Source organism: Camelina sativa, chromosome 18, assembly GCF_000633955.1.
Source record: "Camelina sativa cultivar DH55 chromosome 18, Cs, whole genome shotgun sequence".
In the NCBI taxonomy this organism is placed as follows: Eukaryota; Viridiplantae; Streptophyta; class Magnoliopsida; order Brassicales; family Brassicaceae; genus Camelina; species Camelina sativa.
The window spans coordinates 4,555,405-4,581,543 of NC_025702.1; the positions used below are offsets into that span (position 1 = coordinate 4,555,405).

The 26,139-nt window shown below is 36.3% G+C and overlaps 3 protein-coding genes across 3 annotated transcripts; 1 reads left to right on the forward strand and 2 right to left on the reverse strand.

The window, feature by feature from the left end:
- Positions 352-2,706, forward strand: LOC104760523 (nuclear cap-binding protein subunit 2). Its single transcript, XM_010483466.2, has 9 exons — positions 352-449; positions 554-590; positions 895-1,118; positions 1,218-1,356; positions 1,444-1,477; positions 1,630-1,740; positions 2,065-2,121; positions 2,208-2,314; positions 2,431-2,706. The coding sequence occupies exons 2-9, from the start codon at positions 573-575 to the stop codon at positions 2,503-2,505; spliced, it is 765 nt and encodes a 254-aa protein (XP_010481768.1). The 5' UTR covers positions 352-449; positions 554-572; the 3' UTR covers positions 2,506-2,706.
- On the reverse strand, positions 2,841-5,098 carry LOC104760524 (transcription activator GLK2). Its single transcript, XM_010483467.2, has 5 exons — positions 4,546-5,098; positions 4,170-4,310; positions 3,632-3,967; positions 3,302-3,391; positions 2,841-3,213 (listed from the first exon to the last, which is right to left on the reverse strand). The coding sequence occupies exons 1-5, from the start codon at positions 4,993-4,995 to the stop codon at positions 3,067-3,069; spliced, it is 1,164 nt and encodes a 387-aa protein (XP_010481769.1). The 5' UTR covers positions 4,996-5,098; the 3' UTR covers positions 2,841-3,066.
- On the reverse strand, positions 18,174-25,802 carry LOC104760525 (homeobox-DDT domain protein RLT2-like). The gene is made up of 18 exons (XM_010483468.2): positions 25,067-25,802; positions 24,834-24,966; positions 24,306-24,740; positions 24,120-24,199; positions 23,631-24,029; positions 23,444-23,533; positions 23,196-23,360; positions 22,887-23,109; positions 22,676-22,776; positions 22,439-22,525; positions 22,197-22,349; positions 21,945-22,100; positions 21,661-21,870; positions 20,943-21,572; positions 19,762-20,853; positions 19,545-19,649; positions 19,214-19,465; positions 18,174-19,142 (listed from the first exon to the last, which is right to left on the reverse strand). Exons 2-18 carry the CDS (start codon positions 24,961-24,963, stop codon positions 18,336-18,338), a joined length of 5,115 nt encoding a protein of 1,704 aa, XP_010481770.1. The 5' UTR covers positions 24,964-24,966; positions 25,067-25,802; the 3' UTR covers positions 18,174-18,335.

Below are 26,139 nucleotides of genomic sequence, written 5' to 3' on the forward strand. Positions count from 1 at the left end.
GGTAAAAAATACTTGTAACTTTTAGATATTTTTGTTTTTCTAAAGTTGTTTGAATAGATTTGGACACAAAATTTTGAATTTTTGAGTACTTTGGATAACCGAATCCGAACCCGAAAAATCCAATCCGAATTCGAAATTTGAAAATATCCGAATGGATTTTAAAATTATAAATCTGAAAAATCCGAACCGAGTCCGATCCGAATATTCGAACGCCCTGGGGGAAATATTTGATTATTGTATATTTTTTTCATAAGCAAACTGCAAACAGATAATCGTGAACCGAAACCAAACCAAACCAAATATTTGATTTTGTCATAAACCGAAATTGTGAATTTATTGCAAAGGTTCTGTAACCGCGGATACTCGAGTCGCCGGAGTGTTGTGCAACTCTATCACTTCATATTATTATTTCCTTAATAGAAAAATTAGGGTTTTTTTGAGGACGACGAGTAAGTGTCTCTCCGTTTCGATTTTTGTTCTGCTCATCTTCTTCTTCTTTTCACTTCGCATAACCTAATTCGAGGTATATCACACCTCTCTCTCTTCATCGCAGATTCACTTCTCGAGAGGCGATGGCTTCTTTGTTCAAGGTACACAAAGTTTAGATTTTTGTCTGAACATGCTTCTGGGTTTTGTCTTTCGTAGCATAGAAACTCGAGATTCCTAGTGAATTGAGTATCTGGGTTGTCTGGAATCTGATGGGTTTTGAAGCGATTCGAAGAGTTGTGAAACCCAAATCGACTAATTCGTGTCTAGGGTTTGGTCTTTAACTTCGATTTGCTTTGAACTGAACTCGTTTCTTCGTGCATTAAGTCACTCTTAAGGATTCGTTTTGCATATTTAGCGATTGGGTTTATGTCAATTTCTTCATATTTGGGTGTATTTGGGTAACAGGAACAAGCTAAGCTCTCGGCTTATCGAGATAGAAGATTTTCAGGAACACAAGAGGAGTTCGATGAGGCTCTAAGGACATCTACGACTGTTTACATTGGCAATGTGTCTTTCTACACTACTGAAGAACAGCTTTACGAGCTTTTCTCTAGAGCAGGAGAGATTAAAAAGATCATCATGGGTTTGGATAAGAACACTAAGACTCCCTGTGGCTTTTGTTTCGTCCTGTAAGCTTTTGTTTTCAACATTGTTGCCTGTAATTTTCATGACAATATATTTTGCTTTTTTTCTGAGCTTACGTGTGTATGTGTGTGTTGTTATCTCAGCTTCTACTCGAGGGAGGATACTGAAGATGCAGTCAAATATGTAAGTGGGACTATTCTTGATGACCGGCCCATTCGTGTGGATTTTGACTGGGGATTCCAAGAAGGAAGACAATGGGGACGTGGTAGAAGTGGTGGCCAGGTATTTATCAGATGCATCCTCGCTGTAATTTTCTGATCTTTTGTATATGGATTAGATGTGATCATTTTTTTTTAATCTTTCATACAGGTTCGAGATGAATACCGTACAGATTACGATCCTGATATCCTTTCAGTCCACATTGTTTTGCTTTCAAGTAGTTCTTGTTTAGTAAACCTGTTTTCTAGTAGGAAAGCTTGAGTACAAAGTACATCTTGATTTCCCGGTGATGAAATTGCTACCCGTCCATGTGTTTTTTCTTTAACTCGTTGACACCTAGAGGTGGTTATGGAAAGTTAGTTCAGAAGGAGCTTGAAGCACAAAGGCAGCTCGTAGATTATGGTACTGGCTCATTGGGATCTTATCCTCAAGCTGCGCCGTCGAATTGTATGTCCTTTTTCAACTTTCTATCAAATCTACTAGATCTTGTTCCTAGTTTGTATGATCTCGCACTTGACTGTGGATAAATAGTGATCATGTGAGTCTAAAGTTGCTTAACTTAGCATTGTAGTGCTCAGAAAATGATTCTTTATCGTTTATCGTTTATCGTTTTATCAATGCCCTTTGTGAGAGAGTTAAGATCTGGAAACAAATCATGAATCCTAGTGTAGAATTAGCTTATTCAAGTTAATCATGTGAGAATGCATAAATAGAGCCTACATAACATTAAGTTCCTAAAATGCTTTTTGCATATATGTATTAATCACGCAGATGGAAGGCGTGGTGGATACAATCAAGGAGGATCAAATCGCCAGGGAAGAGGAGGAGGTATATGTTTCCAAATGACCATAATGCTTGGTAATAGTATAATCATTCCACAGTAGCAGAATTTAATGTTTTTAATGTTTTTGCAGACTACCATCGCAAACGTCAAAGAGACGATGATCGCTATGGACGTGACAACTCAAGAAGAAACACAGATCATGAGAATAGGAGAGATACTGATCAGGACATGAGACCGGTAAGTGACACAAGTTTATTTGTTTCTCCTAATAAACTGTTTGAGTAAATTTAGTATCTGTTGCTAAAAGCCTAAAACATTGTCTTCAAATGGGAATTTTTGTATGATTGCAACAGGAGAAGAACCCACGATTCCGTGAGAGCGGTGACTCGGACGATGACGGTGAAGATGATCGGAAGAGAAGATCTTAAGAACAAAGTTTACCAGTTATCAATGTTGCTGAAGGATCAATGTAATCTTTTTAGATCTATGAGTCTGAACTCAATTTGGGTTTTCTAGATTTTCATTACAACCTGTCAACCTTTATTGAAGTTGGTTACATTCACTAGTAATGTCCTCATGTATAACCCTTTTATCCTTGATCAACGGAAATATACTTTTGAGCCGAAGTAGCTAAGTGAAAGCCCAGTATAGTGCTCACTGATTTAATCACATTGTATCAATCTGCCTCACCTTGTTCAGGCGTTATATAATGGAGGATGAGGTATTATTATACACCCATTGTATTGTAAACTATGTCACCGAGTAGAACAAGTTCATAAAAGATTCCAGATATCTACTGTCAAAGGTTTACATAACGATGAAACTGGACAACTAATACAAAGTTGCTTAACTTGGATACATGCACTCATCATAAAGAGAAATACATATGATCAAGCAACAAGGATTTTTAGTATTTTTCTATGCAAAAGTACTTAGAAGATACCAAAAAATGAAGTTAACAATTGAGATTTCGGCGAATTTTTTCTCTCTCAAGGAATAGGAGGAACATTAGAAACTCCTTGAAGTTGCAACTCCGTCATGACGCCATCAACTGACGGCGGTTTCAGTCCTAGAGGAAGCGGCAGCCACGGCTTTGCTATGACGTCTCCAATAGCGGCGTCTATGCTCTCATTCGACTACACCGTCAAGTAATGAAAGATAATTTATCAAAATGAACAAAGTTATTCAAAAACTTTTTGTTATAATCATGTCATAATCACTCACGGGATGAATGTCGATGAGAGGATTAGTGGGTCCTAATGGTCTTGTGGGAACACCAATGCTTGAATGATTCGATGATGCCATACCATATCCCTACACATACATCAAAAAAAAATTCTAATTGAAACACTATACAATAATATGGTTTTATATGATTACTAATCTACTTGAAACCGCGATTTAGTATACTAAAAGCAAGTGGTGTACAAATACTAGCTTTTTGAAGTTTCATGATTGTTCAACAAAAGTGATATAGTTATGTCATTTCAATTATATAATTTGAAGATTTAACCTCACAACTAACTGAAACAAATATATCAACTGAATTATTACCTGTGGATATAGTGGTTGTTGGGGCCAGTACGGCGGATGACCTGGCCAAGATGACGGAGCAGCCGCAATCGCCGGAATCGGATACGTCCGATGAGCAGAGGCCGGAGTACTAGGCTTGTGTTTAGGCCATGTAGGATGACCCCACACATGCAAAGGCCTGAAGTGGCCATGATGCATTGGTGCCACGTGTGGAGGATAGCCTAAGGCAGGAGCCGTCCACGGCTTCTTCCCTCCTCCACCAACTCCGGGAACTGCCACCGTCGCATGCCTCCGGAGATTCCAGCTTGCAGCTTCTGCTTCACGCGCTAGCAAATGCTTTCGATGTGACCTATATTTCTATCGTTACAAGAAAAATACAACACAAATTAATTTTGTTACACAAACCTGAGCTGGCTTTGTATTTTACTTGTCTTTTCTTATAAAAATTTAAGCAATTTTTGGTTAAATAATTAATTAATAAGAGCTATATAATGTCAATTAGTAAGAACTTTTAGTATAATTATAATTTTAATTAGGACTATCTAGAAGTTTAAAGTACCTGAAGATGGCTAGCAACGTTGTGACGAGTGAGAGATTTGACGTTCATAATTTCCAAAATCCTAGACGGCACCGCCTTGTCTACCCCTAATTGCTCCACCGCTTGAACAAATTTCCGGTGTAACTCCGGCGTCCAATCCACCTGATTTTTACGGAACACATAACATATAAATTAATCAAATAGTGGAAAAAAGAAAATTTTCCTAAACAATTTTATAGTTCAAATAAACACAAACAGTTTGTGACAAACTTGTATAGTCCTATACAAAACTTGGTTTCGTCCGAGATCTACACCGGTTGTTTAAGGTCGGTGATTTTTTTTTTACCATTAAGAAAACAGTAAGTTAAACATGAATAGTTAGGAAATAAAAACACACCTTAGGTTTCTTCTTGATATCGTTATCATCGGATGAACAATCTTTATTTTTCTTCGCTTTACGTTTGCCTCTACGCACCGTTTTGTCCCTAACACCACCGTCGCCACCACCATCACCACACTCTTGCTTACACACACCACCTCCTCTCACCGATGTCTCCGAGGCCGTCGAAGTGTTACCCTCCATTTCTTGCTCCTCATCTCTTCCGCTACCGGAATATTCCCCAAGAATCTCCGAGTCAAACTCCAAATCCGGCAGCACATCGTCTCCATCGAAACCAATGAAAAGATCGTCGTAGTAATCGATCCCTTCAAGAAGATCGTCAGAGAAATCTCCCACCGTCGTGAAGTCCGGCAAGTCTTCCGTCGTAAAATCTGCAAAGTCTGCCTCCATGTAAGCGTCCTTGGTGGAGTTGTTTCCGATGAGTGGAGGTGGAGACACAGTTATCATCGAGTCGTTTCAAGATTGAAAAAAAGATTCGATGATTTAGAGAGAACAAGACTGATACAGTGAAAGTAGCATATGAGTATATATATAGATAAAGAAGATAGACGTGTGTGTGTATGTGTGTATATGTGTGTGTTTGTATTAGATATAGATAGTTCCAAGGTTTATTAAAATTTTTTTATGCCGTATATATGTGTTGGTGGATACTGACGTGAATAATATTAAGTTGTGGTTGAGAGATAGGAGAGAGAGATTTTTAAGTTTTTTTTTCTTTTTTTTTTTTCTCTCGTAATTTTAATATTAATTTTTAAAAAATATTCAGTCAATAGTCAATACCATATGTATATTTTTATAGCTTTATTATTAACATTTTCCTTCAATACGTATTACAATTAAGGGAGAAAAAACACACTCAAATATAGGAAATGATATACTATATATACTTTTCTATGTACAAACTAGTGAAGTTTTTCCCTTTTTTTGGTTTCCCAAAAATAAATGGGAAAAATTTTCTACCATTTTTTAAAAAAATTTACAGGTAATGAAAATTTTGAAATAGCAATTAAGTAAATCATATCTTATTTTCAATAAGAGTGATTTTGAAGTATTTTGGATGATATAACAATTTTTATAAAACTATCATACTCCTTCTTTTTTCAATTAGTTTTCGTTTTAGAAGTTAATTTTTGTTTCAAATTAGTTATCCTTTTATGTGAAAAACCTTAAACGACAGCTAATTTTAAACAAAGAAAATAAAATTGATATTTTGGAAGCATAATTATAATAAATTTGACTTAAGAGACGCCATTAGATTTTGTTTCAAAAAGTTTACTCTCAAATATATAAACAGAAAAACCTTTATGACAATAACCGCCAACAAAAAGTAAAGCGTAGGATCGGATCGAATGATTTGTTCATGATATTAATATTGATACAGATATATTTTGGACGGATTTGGATCTTGGAATATGTTGTTTATAGCATTTGTCGTCTTTCGGAAACTAATTAATAAAATTTTCCACTATTTTTTTTAAAAATTACACGTAATGAAAATTTTGGAATAGCAATTAAGTAAATCATATCGTATTTTCAATAAGAGTGATTTTGAAGTATTTTGGATGATATAAATTTTTTTATAAAACTATCATACTCCCTCCTTATTCAATTAATTTTCGTTTTAGAAGTTAATTTTTGTTTCAAATTAGTTGTCCTTTTATGTGAAAAACCTTAAACGACAGCTAATTTTAAACAAAGAGAGTAAGATTGATATTTTTGGGAGCATAATTATAAGAAATTTTACTTAAGAGACGCAATTAGATTTTGTTTCAAAAGTTTACTCTCAAATATATAAACAAAATAAAACTTTATGACAATAACGGCCAACAAAAAGTAAAGTGTATGATCGGATCAAATGATTGTTCATTATATTAATATTGATACATATATATTTTGGACGGATTTGGATCTTGGAATATGTCGTTTATAGCATTTGTCGTCTTTCAGAAATTAATTAATAAAATTTTCCACTATTTTAAAAAATATATTTACATGTAATGAAAATTTTGGATTAGCAATTAAGTAAATCATATCATATTTTCGATAAGAGTGATTTTGAAGTATTTTGGATGATATAACAATTTTTATAAAACTATCATACTCCCTCTTTTTTCAATTAGTTTTCGTTTTAGAAGTTAATTTTTGTTTCAAATTAGTTGTCCTTTTATGTGAAAACCTTAAACCACAGCTAATTTTAAACATAGAGAACAAGATTGATATTTTTGGGAGCATAATTATAATAAATTTGATTTAAGAGACGCAATTAGTTTTGTTTCAAAAAATTTACTCTCAAATATATAAACATAATAAAAATTTATGACAATAACGGCCAACAAAAAGTAAAGTGTATGATCAGATCAAATGATTTGTTCATGAAATTAATATTGGTACAAATATATTTTGGGCCGATTTTGATCTTGGAATATGTCGTTTATATCATTTGTCGTCTTTTGGAAATTAATTAATGAAACCCTAAATGACACATTTACTCAAACTGTTTTTCTCGATAAAAATATTTTATTTATTTTCTTTTAAAAATCTTATTTTCATAGAGCACATATCAAAAATTTATTAATTAGAAACAACTATCTTGCATGATTCCATCAATAACTCAATTACTATGTGTTGATGACTAATGTGAATATATTGTGAATATATAGGGTTTATAGAAACAATTCGGGACAAGTAATTAATCTAACATATCCATCCTTTTGAGTTAGGAACATGTATTCTCTACTGTTTGGATGGAAAAAACATACTTTGGGCAAGCATTTCTAAGGATCGGAATGGATGTTGCGGTTAGTGCAAAATTTATCAGCGTTTCAGTCTACTCTGTTTTTGAGGCGTACAACAAACTGAAAATTTAATTTATTTAAATATAAAATTGATCCGCGTTAATTTTTTTCTATAAATAAAAAATGTTTAGGCCGTATATGATTTTGTCCGTTCAAACTGTTGTAATCATTCTAACCGTAATTTGATAGACATATAGATTTTAAAATAGTTCAAATTTCATATTCTCTTCATTAATAAATTACTCTCTTTCTTTTTTACAAAATAATGTCATTTTTGACATATTCACACAAATTAAATAACTATGTAAAATTTTACAAAGTTAAAAAATTTCTAATTAAATTAAAGATATTCCATAAGTTTTTTCTAATAATCCTTACTTGTTTATACTGTATACTCATAATCCAATCTCGAAGTTGGTGAAACACTAATTGTCATAACTTATATAAAACCCTTTGACCAAAAAGTGGAAGTTAAAGTCTTGTTTTGGTATATGTTTTTAAATTAAGTTTAGTGGATGTGTAAATCCAAAAAGCTTAACAATTTATACTACCTTTGTCAAAGCAACGATGCTACTTGGCGTCCATGGCGTTATTTTCCACATTTACGTTTTATCCATATGTGCATGTGCAAATGCAACAAACTACTGGCGTTACAAATTTTACATAAACGTTGCTACTTGGCGTTACAAACATTGCTTACTACATTTTTTTCTGGCATTAATGCTATTAAGTGACTCTTGTAGTTAGTTCACTTATCCCAAGGGTACGTTACGACTTGCAACGTAACGTCTTTTTAAGTAAAGTTTAATAGGATTACATTAAGAGGACAGTGGTATGTGTCTATGTAATTTCACATTTGATTCATTAAAAATATTTAAACTAAATAAATGGTTTTAAATATTACAGAAGAAACTCAGTAGTCACTTACGAATACTGAGAATTTTGTGCTTACAGTATAGTTAACATTTTAATTTTCTTTGGTATTATATAGCTTTGCTGTATATGAATTACGCTTCTGTTTGAAAATACATATTAGAGTGCATATTGTATATTATATTTGTGGTGAGATCTCAACCACATCTTTATTTTTTATTAACTAATTTCATATATATATATATATATATAGATTATATATATTATATTGAAATGAATAACAGTGCAACGGGGCTGGCTACATTTTGTTATTTTTCTTATATTACATTATATTTTATTGCTATGTGGACTCCAATTATTTTGAGATTTCTAATATGTGAAAATGTCGTATCATGCTTACTCTTCACCAAACGACATCACTTTCGTTTATTTTGTTGGAGGTTTTTACATCTTTTTCGTTTTCATATGTGAAATGTTAATATACATATTGTTTTGTTTATACAAAAAAAAAAATCAGCAAAATGAAAAAGAAAGTCTTCCACAAAGAGAGGTCTATTATTGAAAAGAAAAAAAATTGAAATATATGTAAAAAAAAGAAATGAAATGATATGCACAGATTTATAGAAAACAAAAAAACAAAATATGATGGAGACGAGACGTCGAGACAAGTGGGGGCGTCGAAATTGACCTTCTCGTGAGCCATATTTGGATAATGCTTCCTTTTAATCTCTTTCTCTTCCCATCTCATTCAATCTACATGGTTTGATTAATTACTATTGGGGATATGAATTGAATTATGTCAAAGAGATTGACTTTGAATCATAAGATTACAATTATATGTCATATAAACAAGTAACATACATGTAGCCATGTAGGTAACGTACATGTTAAAACATTTCAACTAATAAGCTGCTCGTACTAATCAAATTGGTTATTCATAAAAGGAAGACAAAGTCAAACAAAGAGAAAGAGAGAGGAGAACAAAGCTTAAATATATGACAAATAATAAAAAGAAAATGGTTCACAAAAGGAAAGAAAAATACAAATCACATGTGGAGCGTTGTAATAATTGAAGTCTTTACCAAAATTTACAAAAAAAAGTGTCTAAACCACTATAGATTAAAAAAAAGAAAAAAAAATTCTCTCTCGGCGATTTTCTTTCTCTAAGCGATTTCTTGACTTTTCGCGAATTTTTTTCATCGCCTTATGTTAATCGGTGATTCAGCCTTTCACCGCCAATGAATTTCTCATTTTAGCTAAGGATAACCTTCTCCTATCATAGCAGATCAAGATATTTGGATTAATCTTCAAAACTTAAATCTGGGTTCGGATCGCACTCCACTTCAATTATCGGGTGAAGCTCGTAGGAAATGGGAAGAGGAGCATACTCTCAGTCTCGTGGTTAAAGGTATCCATCCTTCACAAAACCCAGCTGGAATAAAATTCATGATGCCGAAGATCTGGAGATTGGATGGGAGAGTAAACAGTAAAATTAATGAAGATGGAACAGTCCATTTTTTCTTCAAGCAAGCCCACCACCTTAATACTGTTTATGAAGGAGGCCTCTGGACCTACAAGATTTGGCTGGTAATAGTTGATAAGTGGTCTAGGAGACATTACCCCGATTACCTTCGTGTTCTTAAATTTTGGGTAAAAATTCACAATATCCCGGATGACTCTAGGAATAACCGTGCGATCACTGAAATTGGGGAGATATTAGGATCTGTAGAGGAAGTTGTTATCCAAGAACCTAATATAAATCAAGCTGGGGAGGTTATGGTGAGGGTTAAAGTTGATGCTACCAGTAGACTCATATTTGCTCGCTTCTTCTGTTTTGAGGATCAGAGTGAGCCTACCCTTGTCAAATTTACTTTTGAAAAGCTTAGAAAGTTCTGCACTACATGTGGTAGTCTCTCCCATCTAGATGCAACATGCTTGGTTCATGATCAACAGATTGAAAATAGCCCCATCCCAGAACCTGCTGATGCTACAATGGGAGAAACAGCTAGTTCCAATCCCAATTATGAAAACTTAGAACAACATCTTCAGATGGATCAAGAAAGAGATCTTATGGATCTTATAATCCCGGAAGCTGCTCAACTACATCCACGCCAGCCTTTGACGATCAACGACGCAATCTCAACCTCTGTTGATGTACTCGAGCGAGGGACGAAGCATAAATTTCATCAGACAAGTGAGGATAAGGAAGCATCGACTTCTAAAAGGAAACCAATCGAACAAACTGTGAACAAAGCTTTAGGGGAGGTGGAAACCCCGAAGCCACCATCCCCAAGATGAAGATACTGCACTGGAATTGTCAAGGGCTGAGGAACCCCTTGACAATTCCTTATCTCAAGGATATCAACCGTAAATATAGATTTGATATCCTCTTCCTCATAGGAACTAAGAATAATGATGTGTTTGTACAGAAGCTTGGTGAAGAACTCTTTTTCTCTCAGCACTTTTTGATCCTTCCCAATGGGCTTAGTGGAGGGTTAGCAATATTTTGGCGGAATACGGTAAAGTATGATTTCCTCTCAACCCCAACACTTTACCACACTGATATGTCTATTACCGAAGGGCCATCGACTTTTTGTTTAACCTACATTTATGGTAATCCGGAGAGAAAACCACGGCAGTCGCTTTGGCAAACTCTAGAGAATCTGGCAGTGGAAGGGTTTTACCAGAATAGATCAAGAGTAGTTTTGGGAGATTTCAATGAGCTTGAAAACAATTCAGAAAAGCTTGGGGGTCCTCCTGAACCAGAATGGCAATTGATCAACTTTATGAGGTTGTTGAGTGCTTCAGGTCTTCATGAGGTTAAAATATATGGTGGACCATATACTTGGATAGGCAACAGAAGCATCGGTACCATTAAGTGCAAATTGGATAGAGTACTAGCAACTGCAGATTGGAGAGAGCAATTCCCGAAAGCCATTGCACAACTGCTTGATTGGGTGGGCTCTGATCACAAGCCACTACTGCTCTAAACAGACGACAACCAATGGAGGGGAATCAAGCTATTTAGGTATGATAATCGGTGGCGATCAAATGAAGAAGTTCAAAGGCTTATTCAGCACACATGGAATCAAGAATGTCAGCAGTTACCACCATATCAGTTCAGAGAAGCGCTGTTGAGATGCAGGAATAGTCTGTCTCGCTGGAAGTCGAACCAAAACCTTAACTCAAGGAAAAACATCCAGCAACTGCGTCTGGATCTCCAAACAGCGTATGCTTCCCACCATGTTGATTTTCACTATGTTACTGATTTAAAGCTTAAACTGCAACAAGAATACAGGAAGGAAGAGGAGTACTGGTGTTCCAAAAGCAGAATACAATGGATGAATGCGGGAGACAAAAACACGAAATTTTTCCATGCAAAAACCAAGCAGAAAAGAAGTTACAATCAAATTACCTCTATTCAAGATGCAAATGGGAATGTACATCAAAAAAATGAACATGTTCAGGAGGTAATAAACTCATATTTCTCTGACCTCTATTCATCTTCAGGCAGTGAACACCTTGATGCCATCCTCCAGCATTTGAAACCAAGAGTCACACAGGAGATGAACCAAGCACTTACTGCCTCAGTAACTGAGAAAGAAATCTATGATGCTCTTTTTAGCATGAATGTTGACAAGGCACCAGGTCCTGATGGTCTAAGCGCGGGCTTCTACAAATTTCACTGGAGTGATATTAAACCAGGTGTGATTAAGTTTGTTAATCGTTTTTTTGATACTGGTTATCTAGACCCGCAACTAACCCATACACACATCTGCCTTATTCCCAAAATTGCTTCACCCACCCAAGTAAAAGATTTCAGACCGATTAGCTTATGCAATATAGCATATAAACTAATCTCTAAAATTTTGGCAGAAAGCTGAAACCCTGGTTGCACTCTCTGATATCTGAATTTCAATCTGCATTTATCCCTGGCAGATTAATTACAAATAATATTATTGTTACTCATGAGCTCCTCCATTCATTGCGTACAAAAAAAATCAAGACTCCCTTCATGGCTTTAAAGTTAGATATNACAAATGGAGAATAGGAGATGGTAATACTGTAAGAATATGGCAAGATCCGTGGATTGATAACCCTCCTCGACTAGTTAGGAGAGCGAATTCGAATCAGACAAATCCCAACTCGCTTAAGGTGGTGGATCTTCTTACACCAAGTACAAACCAGTGGAGTGAGGAGAAACTTNCTCTAAACAGCTCATACCACAAAGAGGTCTTCGACAAGGTGACAATTTCTCACCTTATCTCTACTTGCTTTGTACAGAAGGACTATCAGCTTTAATTACACAAGCAGTCAAAGTGAATCACATTCATGGTTTCAAAGCAAGTAGGAATGGCCCTGTTATATCCCATATGTTCTTTGCTGATGATTCCATTCTTTTTTGTAAAGCTGATGAAGAAGAATGTCAAAGAGTTATCAATCTACTAAAGATTTACGCAGCAACATCAGGCCAAAATGTCAACTTCCAAAAGTCAGCTATTTAATTTGGTAAGACTGTTCACCCAGACATCCAACAGAGTATTATGAATTCTCTAGGGATCAATAAAAATGGTGGGTTTGGGAAATATCTGAGTTTACCAGAAGCGATAGGGCGAAATAAAGCAAATATTTTTGCTTATATATCACAGAAAGTGCAAAATAAGTTGAATAACTAGTAATCTAATCTCTTATCTCCCGGAGGGAAGGAAGTTTTGATTAAAGTGGTTGCTACTGCTCTTCCTACTTATGCAATGTCCTGTTTTTTGCTACCTCAGAAAATCATAAATCATCTTACAAGACAAATCAGGAAGTTTTGGGCCAAGATGACCAAACTGAAGCAATATGGAGGAATGGAATTCAAAGATCTTCATCAATTCAACATTGCCTTATTAGCAAAACAGGCATGGAGAATTCTCAAAGAGCCTCAATCCCTTCTTGCAGGAGTCCTCCAAGCTAAATACTTCTCACAATCGGTGTTGACGGATGCAAAGTTGGGACATCGACCTAGTCATGCCTGGAGGAGCATATACCAAGGTATACAACTAGTTAAACAAGGCCACAAATGGAGAATAGGAGATGGTAATACTGTAAGAATATGACAAGATCCATCGATTGATAACCCTCCTCGACCAGTTAGGAGAGCGAATTTGAATCAGACAAATCCCAACTCGCTTAAGGTGGTGGATCTTCTTATACCAAGTACAAACCAGTGGAGTGAGGAGAAACTTCGCGAATTAGTGCATCCACAAGATATTAGTCACATCCGGAGAATCAGACCACGTTTCGTCAAGGTACCTGACATGCCTATATGGACATTTACAAAAAATGGTCAGTATTCAGTAAAATCAGGCTACCATCAACTCACCAAAGTGGATGAAGAGTCTATCCTAACCGCAAGTACACTTTGGAAATCATTGTGGTCTTTGTTTGTCCCACCAAAAATCAAGCACTTCTGGTGGAGAGCCCTTAATAATGCTCTTCCGGTTGCTGAGACATTGGTATTAAGGAATATCAATATNAGACAAATCAGGAAGTTTTGGGCCAAGATGACCAAACTGAAGCAATATGGAGGAATGGAATTCAAAGATCTTCATCAATTCAACATTGCCTTATTAGCAAAACAGGCATGGAGAATTCTCAAAGAGCCTCAATCCCTTCTTGCAAGAGTCCTCCAAGCTAAATACTTCTCACAATCGGTGTTGACGGATGCAAAGTTGGGACATCGACCTAGTCATGCCTGGAGGAGCATATACCAAAGTATACAACTAGTTAAACAAGGCCTCAAATGGAGAATAGGAGATGGTAATACTGTAAGAATATGGCAAGATCCGTGGATTGATAACCCTCCTCGACCAGTTAGGAGAGCGAATTCGAATCAGACAAATCCCAACTCGCTTAAGGTGGTGGATCTTCTTACACCAAGTACAAACCAGTGGAGTGAGGAGAAACTTCGCGAATTAGTGCATCCACAAGATATTAGTCACATCCGGAGAATCAGACCACGTTTCGTCAAGGTACCTGACATGCCTATATGGACATTTACAAAAAATGGTCAGTATTCAGTAAAATCAGGCTACCATCAACTCACCAAAGTGGATGAAGAGTCTATCCTAACCGCAAGTACACTTTGGAAATCATTGTGGTCTTTGTTTGTCCCACCAAAAATCAAGCACTTCTGGTGGAGAGTCCTTCATAATGCTCTTCTGGTTGCTGAGACATTGGCATTAAGGAATATCAATATTCCACGAGAATGTCACTTTTGTGGAGAAGCACAAGAGACCATCATTCACCTCCTTTTCCACTGCAGAATATCAAGAGAAGTTTGGGAGCTTTCTCTTGTGCCTATTAATGCAGGTCAGTTAGACTCTCACAAGTCTCTTGCTAAAATATTTCAGCTTCTCATTTCAAGGAAAAACATAGCCTCTCCAAAGGAGTACATTTTCCCGTTCATTGGTTGGTGGATTTGGAAAGCCCGCAATGACCTTATTTACAATAGCAAAAGATGGTCCATTCCTGATATCAGACGCAAAGCTCTCACGGATTTTAGTTTATGGAAGGAGGCGAACAATGGATCGTTGATTCATGGCAATAAGCATGAACAGCAGGAGAAGACTAATATGGTCACCAATAGAGCTGCTTTGAACCAAACTAACATATTCTATTGTTATACAGATGGATCATGGTTAAATAATCAAAGCAGAGCTGGGATAGGATGGGAACTACATAATGCCCAGGGCAAATGTATTCTCAAAGTATCCTCATCAATTGAGCCCACCAATACATCTCTTGAAGCAGAAGCTATTGCGATCAAAGAAGCGCTCATCCATGTCAAACGTTTGGACTACAAACCAATAGTATTCTGTGGAGATTCGAAGACCATTTATACATACCTTCAGAAAGCTAAAGAGCAAGGCAAGCCACCGGATGAGTTTGCAGAAATTCAAGGCCATCTGGATGACATACTTGAATTGTCCACCAGTCTTCATCATTTTACTTTTATCAATAGGACATCAAATGTATCTGCTGATGCATTAACAAAAAAAACTAGAATTGTAAACTCTCCTATGATTATCTCTTGGTTTAGTTAATCTTGAAAAACTATGTACCTCTTTATTTAAATGGTAAGAAACGTTGGCCGACAACAAAAAAAAAAAAACACTATAGATTAACAAGAGATAATCCACAAATTTGGAATACTTTAGTTCAAAACATGTAGCATCAAATGTTTTTCAAAAAGGTTTATACTATAATATAAACCTTTCCCAAAAAAAAAAATGTGCCATCAAAATTGTTCTGCACGTAACATTCTTCAAATGTTTAATCAATTTGGATAGTGTTTTATCTAATTAAAACAGGTCTTTAATCAATTTACAAACCATTGCTTTTTTAAGTAAGAAATTTTTTTTTTGACCCGCAAACATAATAGAAATTATAGAAAACCAATTAACTAGTAATGGTATGTAATTATTCTTACGACACATTTATGTCATAATGATGAGAATTATGAAGTACAAATAATTCAATGCGTTTTAATTGCCCATCAAATCAAATTAAGCTGACGCATAATTGTGAGGGACATGAATTGTAACATTTTTGGCATTTAGGTCCTACTTCTATCAATAATGTTTGAATATCATTTTCTTAATTAAATGACATTCGACAGAAATGTAGAAATCGTCGTACTTGTGTTATTCGAAATTGGAAAGATAACTCTGAACCTTACAGATTTTTTCACTAATTTTTTTTCTTCACCATTTTCCAACATTTTTCTACCCTCTATTTTCTTAAAGTTATTTACAATGGTTTGTAAAATATAAATTCTCTTCTCTCCTATATAAAACACTAATTGAGTGACATTTTTTATATAGTATTATGTTGTTTTTTAGTTGTAGAGACAAATTTCAGTGTCGAGTTTTAATGAGAGAATTTTGAATGGTCATTAGCTTTGAAGTAAGAAAAATTAAAGATTTTTTTTTTTTTGTGTAAACAAAAATGGTCACTAGGTCAAAACACATAAAATATGAAGAATATCATATATTTTAGTCTTATGTTTGTTTACCATAGAGTTTTCATTAGACATATTTATTTTCATACTTATCTCTTATCATTATCACAAAGAAAGAGAACGGTATAACGATAAAGAGAACTGTTAACTCTCGAATTTTGATCTTAGTTAAATCTACAACGACAAAAAGTAGACGTATCTCTCAAATTGATAGTTTAACTGCTATAAATTTTACATATATATATTTTTTGTTTCTTGATTTAATCCATGTTCTTGAAGATGAAATGAGAATCCATAATTCCTAACAGCTTCCGATTAAATCTTAACTACGTAAACTTTGTTATGTTCATCCTTCAATATATAAAATCGATGGTAAAGAAAGTCTTTTCTTAGATGTACTACTAGAGGATAGTGGACGGGCACTTTAAAAGGCATTAGGACATGCACAATATGGTGTTTATTTCGGAGAGAACTTTTATGTAATATGCTGGATTTGTTCAACAAATTAGGACATTTGAATACCAAATACGTAGTGAAACATGTCAGGTAAAATCACTCTTATATATATTGTCCATTTCCGATTATAGTTTCTTTTATTAGGCCATCAGTCTCGATTTTATAACCATTCCAAATCCATTGTACCAGCCTACCAGGCAAATTCCTCACTTGAACTATCAGTGCATATGTGTAGTACTACTATATATTACTAATATTCATGAATCTATATAATTTGAAATACTGATTTACTATGTTAGTATATTTTAGATGATTTTTTTTTGTTTTTGTTAAAGAATAATTTGATATCAACAATTACTTTCGAGAGTATCAAAACAAAATTGGATAACTTAAATTTAAAGCTACTTTTGAGTTTTTAGTTTTGAGTTTTGATAATCATAATATTTAAAATTTTTATTTGTATTTCTAATTCCTAATAAATAATTTACTAAAATGTCAACTACTTAACATTTACTTTCAAATTTTGTTTTAAATAATTTTCCGATCATATAAGAAAAATACTTAATTCATTTCAGCTCAACAAATAAAATAAAGAAACTAAGCACACTGAACACATACAAATTTTCTTTGGCAAACAAGTGTACTCATAAGCTACCGTTTAAAAATTATACTCCCTCCGTTTCAAAATATAAGATATTTTAGAGAAGTTTTTTGTTTCACAATATATGATGTTTTCAGGTTTCTATGCAACTTTTAGATTAGTTTAGTATTTTATATTATGCAGTATTGATTTTGATTGGTTGAACTTGTTAAAAGTAAAGACTTCTTAATCTGCGTGCTTTAGTTAAACATCTTATATTTTGAAACAAAGAGAGTATAATACAAAAAGGAAAGTTTATGAAATTTGTCTTTCAGTGTTTACAAAAGAAGTCGTAAATTTACATATAAGACACCATCTTAAACTTGTAAAACAAAGAATAAAAAAAAAAAAAGTGATATATTCGAAATTTCTTGAAAAGTTATGAAACTTTTTCTTGAAAATGTAATGATTAAAATACTAGTTTTCCATTTACATGATTGAGATGATATTTTTCTATTATAAAAAAATCAGGAAATGGTGTGATATGTGGAGAAGATAGTTTTGTCTTTCATATGTGCCATGAGAGGCGAGCAGTTCTTTGTCTGTAAGCTCGTAGAGAGACATATGCACAACGTCGTTCTCAGTCCCACTCTATGTCACTCTTTACAGATCCCAAACTCTTTGATTCTTTTATTCTTTCCTCTACTTTACAACACAACATGTACAACACCAACAAGGCAACAATAATGTTACAACGTCACAAATTTACAATCACAACAATAATAGCTAGATTTCACGGTTCCTGTTTTGATAGTACTACTACTGTAATACACACCAAGTTCTAGAAACATGCGTTGCATGAGATAAGGTTTATGGTTTATTTTGGTACTGAATCGAATAGAATTAGATTAACCAGAGCTAAACCGGACCAGAACCTAGTTATAAACTTGTAATGCAAATGAGACAAAAGGGTCACATTGACGTTACCTTTAAAAAAAAAGGGTTAACGAAACTGTTAAACTAAAAGAAGAATACAAAGAGAAAAAAGAAAGCTTCGTAGTTTCTGTCTAATAATCAGTTAACGATAATCAGAAGACGATGAAGATGTTAGATCAGGATCATCGAACATAAACCTTTTCCGAGCTGCATCGTTGCTAATCTCCGGCTGCTCTCTTCTACCAAATGAATCATCGTTTATGTAATTTACGTCCATTTTCGTGTTCATGTCTTCTTCTTCCTCTTCTTCTTCGTCTTCTTCTTCTTCTTCGTATTCAACATCACTATGTAAGCTAAACTCACCCCTACCTACTAATTTACTTGATTCACCGGCGTCATCAAAATCATCCATCGGAGCCATGACCTCATCATCATCATAGTCTTTATACTGAAACGATCTCCCTGAGCTGCTAGCTTCCCCGTCATCATCCTGCAGTTCAGGCGTCTCGATCCAATCGTCTTCGTTATCAGGAAGAGTGGTTCTGGCGGTTACAGCAACTTCCTTAGCCAGACGTCCTCCTACTACTTCATTAGATATACCTAGCGTTCCTTTCGTCGGTCTCTTCCGGCCTTTGGTGCTGCTACGCCGTCCATTCTTTTTACTCCGTGGTTGAGCTCTCGGTCTCAACATAGTTTCTCCATTTGTGTTTGCTGCACCTCGTGGCGGTCTACTAGAAGAAACTGAAACTGCCGGTTTCTTGCCATTTCCACCACTGCCACGGGAACGAGGCCGGCCACGTCCTCGTGCTGGTCGACCTCCTCTCCCAGAGCTCGACACACCACCTACACCAGGATCTATCCAGTTATCTTCTTGCGTGTAACCACCTTGCACCGGAGTCTCCATCACGTCCTTTTCTGGAACGTTTCTCAGAAGATTTGTCTCCAATCCCTTGTAAAACAAGAAAACTTTCAGTGTGTGAATAACGAAAATATCAGCATTCGTTGTTGTTATATACTTACCACGAGATCTTCGGATTCTTTGTCTTTTAGGGGATCGTTGTTTTGATCAGGTGTGTACACAATCGCACTGTCAAATTCAAAGAGTCTCAAAGCTACACCTCCCGTTGTCTTCGGTATCCACGGTAGTACATTAACCACGCAAGTTGAATCGCTGGCGAGAGCTTCTTCTGGTAAACCCAAGAGTTCAGAAGTTGTTTCAAAGTTTGAAGACAGGAAATCTCTCTTTAGTGCAACCTCTAACGTTGTGAGAACCTGAAAGAAGCAGTTTTCACAGAATCAGAATTGTCCACAAGATTACTATGAATCATTGCACCAGTTTGGAAATACGAACCTGATTAAGTTCTTCGGGGGAACTTGATGACAACAACTTCAGACCCCAAGATTTCCTATGATTCTCTGTCCAAAACGCTTCAAGTCCTTCGGGTGGAAGAGAAGCCTGTCCATCATGGCCAAGAAGAATTGCAATACCCATTAGCCCTAAAACCGATTTGGCCTTGGATACGTTAGTAAGTTATGTAATAAGTAAGGAAAACTCTAGAAAAACTCACTTCGACAAGTGCTAACTGAATCTTGAGTAGTCTTATTCTAAGAGGAGACGAGATCGAGCTACGCAAGATAAAGCCAGTATCTCCTCCTCTCGAATAATCACCGAGTTGAGCCACTTGGTCAGCAAAACACAACTCACCAACATCCGGACTAGCACGCATTTGTCCACAACTAGGACAGCAAATATCCTCGACTAAGTGTAGTTCCGCACAAGTTCTGCATATGCGAAAAAGCGGACTGCTTTGCTTGGCACCGTACTTAAATGCAGATAAGGCACCCGGATGCAGCATATTATCCCACATCCACTTTTCAAAACTCTGGAACCGTTGCAATACACTGCATCTCTCAATGGCGTTACTATCCCCTAGCTCGATCTTAAACGTCGTCGAGATCTCTGCAGTATCAAAATCCAAGCTAGAAGATACAGAACACAACCCGGGATTTGCTTCCACATTCTTCCTCACTGCTTCCTTGAAAGATGCTTCGATCTTCAGCAACATAAAGTGTAAATGTGATTCTCTTACACCGCGAACGTCTAGTGACTTTACCAAGTAATCAAAGTCCTCTTCGGAATCAATGAGCCTCCATCGGCCATCCTGAAGTTCCACAAATATTCTACCACAACCAGGATCATTTCGAGAGGCAGAAGCTGAAAACCGCCAATAGCGATTACGTCTTCGATCTTGACCTAACGGAAGCGACCTATATACATATAGCTCTTCGGCTTTATACCCAACATACGCTTTTAACTGTGCACGCAGCCTTTCACGGTCCGCTGTGTAGCCCCCTTGCTGCTGATACTGCAAATTCTCCATTCCAGATACATTGTCTTGCAACTGTAAGCTTGGTCCTGCGATCACGTTATTCACATCCATCTGTGGTAGACCCAACGGGTCCTGTGAGGAGATTGGAGTCACATCTGCTGATGAATTTTCTTGATTTCCAGAAGCAGGGGTTGAGCTATTAAGCCCCGGCTTTGCTGTTGGGTATGAAAGGTAATTCGCTCGAAGCAAAGACTCTTCTTTCCAGCGCTTGTCAAGTTGCACTTCACCCCACATCTGTTTCTTTAACGCACTCGCAACTTCCAACCGTTCCTTCACGCAACACAAAGAATCTAATTATGGTAAAAGAGTAAAGATAAATGCAAGCTCACGACTATTTTTCAAGATAAGAAAATAAATACCTCGAGGGCGACTCGTATTGTGTTTCCTTCGATGGCAATACCAATCAGAGCAACAAGTGCATTTAAACGTTCCTCGCTGCTGAGATTCGAGTAATCTCCTTCTACGAGTCCTTGAACCCACTGTTCCCCAAGTTTGCTCTCGTCAAAACAAGCACTGTCTGCATCGTTTGCTACCGCATCCTCTAGAGATTGATCAACTAAAATGTCATCTCTTTTCTCATCTTTAATATCCTCAGGGAGAGAGGGAGTAAGAGGCAGTCCTGCTTTGGTCTTCCCATTTTCCAACACTGATTCAACTTTGACTGAGTTTTCTATATCCAGAGCATCAGGATCTTCCTTTTTAGGGTTCAAATCCATCTCTGGGTCATCTCCGACATCGCTTTCAGAGTCTTCATCTCTATCAGCGTCATCAACATCTTCCACATCAGTAATGCCGCTCTTGAATGCACGTATTCTCTCTCTCGCTTCAGCAAGTATAGTCTCAGCACCACCTGCTTCCTTTCTATAGGAAGCACGAACACAGTACGTAGAAGGAGCTACCCTCTCAAAGAGTTTTGTATCCCGTGACAACGCAGCAGCAACCGAGGCTTCAGGTGTCCTACTCGTCGTTAGATCCCTCAATCCTGATTTCTATGATCAATAAGAAAGAAAACGAGAATGAAACACAACGGGAGTTAAATAATAAAATCAAGAGAAACAATCTTTAGACCATCTTTACCTGAATCTTCTCTGCAACATCAAGAATGGTCAAACCTTTTTCACCTTCGAGAGATAGAACATGAAATGCAGCAAATTTAACAGTGCCTGGAGTCAAACGATGCCGTGAACGTTTCGGATTAGAAAGTCCTCTTTCTTGCATCTTAGCAAAAGCATTCTCAGCTGCTACTCCTTTCCTTAGGTTGAAAATCACATTCTCAGAGTCGTTGGCCTGCACTTGAAGAGAAACAGAAATCACAATATAGTAGAAAACCCAAAATTAACGGGATACTTTAAATTACACACCTCATTCTCATCATGAACAGATACAGTCTTAATGTTCCTTTTTTTCAGTTGTGGTCCTAACCCGGCAGAGAGAGCAAGTTGCCTCAAAATTTCAGGCCATGTAAAAACATTCAAGTTTCGTCTCCAGCTGCGTATATCAAAACCCCACGCATATGCCTAATCCCAAAAAAATTCATCATACTTTACATTAGGAGGAATAGGAGAAATGTCTACATTAGAATTGAAAGAAGTACTAAAATGGCGTAAACTTACACCCTCCACGACATGAGGATGACCCCCTCCAGGATTAGAAGCAGTATTCTGGTTTGCTCCAACACCGGTTAAAAGCGTTCTTGTAACACCCTCGATATCTTTGATAATGGTCTTCAAGAGAACAATGTGTATCTCTCCCATTAGCCGTGGATCCTACACGACCAACAAGGAAAAGTTTAGATAAGCAATCCTGTTTAGATCTAACCGTATCTGACTTAAGAGAGATAGAGAGAAACACTTACATAGTCATGGAATGCCTGAGCAAACTCGTCTAGGGTAAATGGCCAAAGACCAAAAACATCCGCGAAAGTGATTAAGAATCTCCACACCTAAACGATTTCAACCAAATTTAAAAAACAAGTTAAGAGAGTGACTAAACTAAAGTCAGAAATCGTCTCAATGTATATAGTCAAGTTTGTTACTTCTGTTGAAATCAATGCATGAAAAAGTTAAGGACAAGTTAAATGGGAAAAAGTCACCATTAGAAGATTCGCAACATTCTCATCAGAACCATTCCATGGCTTGACTGTAAAGGGCTTTTTCAATTTTACAGATGATGGGGGAAATAGCACCTGCTTGTCTGAAAGAATATAATCCATGAGATGAATGTAAGCTGCAATTCTCAAAACTAGCTAAAAAGAATCAGAAAAAGATAAATGACAGTTAAGATAGAAAGAGTTAATGATTCACCTCTATATTCATCAAGATTTTGTAGAGTTTCAAAGTCAAGAGCGAGCATTGAAGGCAATCCTTTGGTTAACGCAGCAACCTCCATGAGTTCTAAGCGTTCATCTTCAATAAGTTCCATAGATTCCTTTGCAATCTTACGAGCAATGGCCCTCTCGTTAGCAGCTTTAAGCCTTGCAACCTCTTTTTCTCTACGCATCTCTTCTTTTTGTCGCATTTTCTCAGCCTAATTCATAACACGAGGGTGCATGAGGAAAAAATATTTCAACCGAGTTCTCAAGAAACTTAAAGGTAGCGCATATTTCACATTACCCTCATTGTTTCTTTCTTCAAGAACTTCTCTCTTCGCTGCAACTCTCGCATCTGCTCTTTCATAAACCTCTCTTCCTCTCTCTGCCTTTCACGTAAAAGACGTTCTTCCTCTTTCCGTCTTTCACGATCTTGCCTCTCCATTTCTTTCCTTAATTGCTCTTCTCTCTGCATAATCAACACACACAATGAAAACAAACAACAAATTACTGTTACTAAAGTATGTGCTTAGCTTAAATCAAAACAAAGACCTTTCGCCTCAGCATATCTTGTTTCTCAAGTTCTCTTCGGATTCTCTTCTCATGCGCCTCAAGTTCCCGAGATATTCTTGCTTCTTCATTCTACAGTGAATATATCAGGAAGATAAAAAATGATGATGACGATGACCAGCTTTATTTACAGAGCAAAAAATTCACAGAGAAAGCCTTTTTTACAAACCTTGCGTTTTCTCTCTAATTGCAAAGCATCATCATCTTCATCCTCATTACCAACTTCTCTCTCTGATTTCACAAAAGGATCCTCATGAATCGGGTGATCATTTAAGTTTCTTTGTGCAGGAGTATCCATGTAGCTTTTCTGATACGGTGAGTCATATTCTGGCAAGTTAGGCGAATAGACATGCCCTGGCTTCCCTTGACGAGTTGCAAGATTCAAATTTGGTATCTGAGGTGAAATTTTATAGTCATCCCTATGTCCAGCAGACACCACTGAACCCCTCATAACCGAAGCATCAAGTGGAACTCCATAATGATGTGACGGAGAAACTCTTTCGGAATGATCAGTCCTTGAAGATGGCAGGTCAGGAAGGAACTGATATTCACGAATGGGCCTCACATCCTATAAAGAGAAGATGACAAATTACTGAGAACAAAGGAGAAAAAGACTTGAGTAGTAACTAGTAACAACAAATCACGAAACAAAACTAACTTTATTGGGTTTGACATCGGATCGAACATATAAGCTGGTCTCAAAAGCTTGCCTACTCGCTTTACGATGGCTTGGCATCTCTGTTCCACACCAAAAAAAAGTATACATTTTCATTTCGGTTAATAAGTGAATAGCTAACTGAAACAACATTTGTATCAATTCCAAGAAGCGGAATGTAGTGTATACCAATAGGCATGCCAAATGCACCAGGGGGTAAAGGATCAAACTCCATTCCAAGAATGGGTCCGTTATCTCTCAAACGCTCTCCAAGTTGAGCCTCCATATAGCCAACAGCTCTAACCTCAGCAGAAGAGGGTTCATTAAACCGCCTAACAACAGTCACAACACCACTACCACTACCACCACTAACTCGAGCGGCTCTCCTAGAATCAAACTCATTTCCCGCCACCAAATCAGCGGCATTGACGGCTGGTTTAGGGGATTCAACAGCCATTGGTGTTGTTATCAACTCCTTACGCTGACGTTTGCTGCTAGGCGTAGTAGTAGTAGATTTCCGGTCTTTAAGACGGCGGTGACAAAACCACATCTGTAACTGCCTGTCTGAAAGATTCAGTTTCACTGAAAGATCCGCTCTTATAGCTTCCGAAGGATAAGGCTCAGCTGACCAACACAAAATTAAACACTCACTTTAAAATAAAATAAAAATAAAAATTAAGAAACTTTTTAAAGAAGAATGAGAAACAAGAAAGCAACCTGCATAAGTGGTTTCAAGAACTTCAAGCTGAGCAGCAGTTTTCATTTTCCGTTTAGACTTACTCTCACCACCTTCTTCAGGTGTTGTTTTAGTATTCTTCACAGTTGCTTCATCAGACCCACCTTCCATTTCCTGCAAAAAAACAAACAAATCCCCAAAATCCCAAAATTAGAAACCCTAGAATCAACAACCACTCTAAAAAAAACATGAAATTGACTACAAAAAAACTTACTTAATATTGGTAGTGAGAAACAGAGACACAGATCAAAAAAAGGTTGAGACTTTGAGGAGGAAACTAAAGAAAGATTTGTGGGTTTTGCTCAGAGAAGAACATATCTGAAGAGGAAGAAGAACCACAAAGGGTTGGGGTTGGGGAAAGGATTTGATTATTTTGGTTTGACGAAAAAGAGGAGAAGAAGTAAAGAAGAATAAAAATCTGTCCACCAAAAAAGAAAAGGGAAAAAAAAAAAAAAAAAACTTTCTCTCTCTCTCTAATGCGAATGTGATTGGGAATTTTCACACAAATAAAATCAAAAACATTAAACATTAGCAATATCGACAAGATCATTAATAAAAACAACGAAGAGAACACTTTTAATATTAAAAGAAATAATACTAATAAGAAATCACGAAGAAGAACAGCAACTACTAAAGAACGAACAACACCAACACCAACAACAGTGCTTCTTTTCTGACTATTCGTTTCTATCATAATCACAATTTTTTTTTCTTCTTCCTTTGGATATTTTTATTGAAAAATTATTAAAAAGAAATTTGATATTGGATTGTGTGAATTGATTGAGAGACGAAGAGGAAAAAGAAATGAAAAAAAAAAGGTTTTTAAAAATTTAATTTTTAAGACTTTGGAGAGAGTTGTTTGGTGAATTGTCAGATATGCTCTTTTCTTTTCTTTTTTCTTTTTTTTCTTTGGTGGGTTTTTGGGAAAATCGAGGGGGTTTGATTCAGGGCTCGCATTTCTCTCTCTTTGTTTCTCTCTCTCTCTTGAAAATTAAATTTTGGTTTTTAAATATATATTTTTTTTCTTTCTTCGGACTTGTGTTTTGTCGCTTCTGTTTGGGTTTGGACCTGACGCTGCCATTTGGGTAATAAAACCGACCGCATATGTGTTTTGTGGTTCCATTGATTCGGTTCTTTTAAAAGCCCATTATCCACATAAGCCCATTTACAAGCTCGTTTACTTCATTATGCTTTAGGTCACTGACATTTCATTATGCTTTAAGGTCAATGAATGACATTGGCAAGCGTGAACTTTCAATTTACATGTTTGGTAATGGTACTAATGTT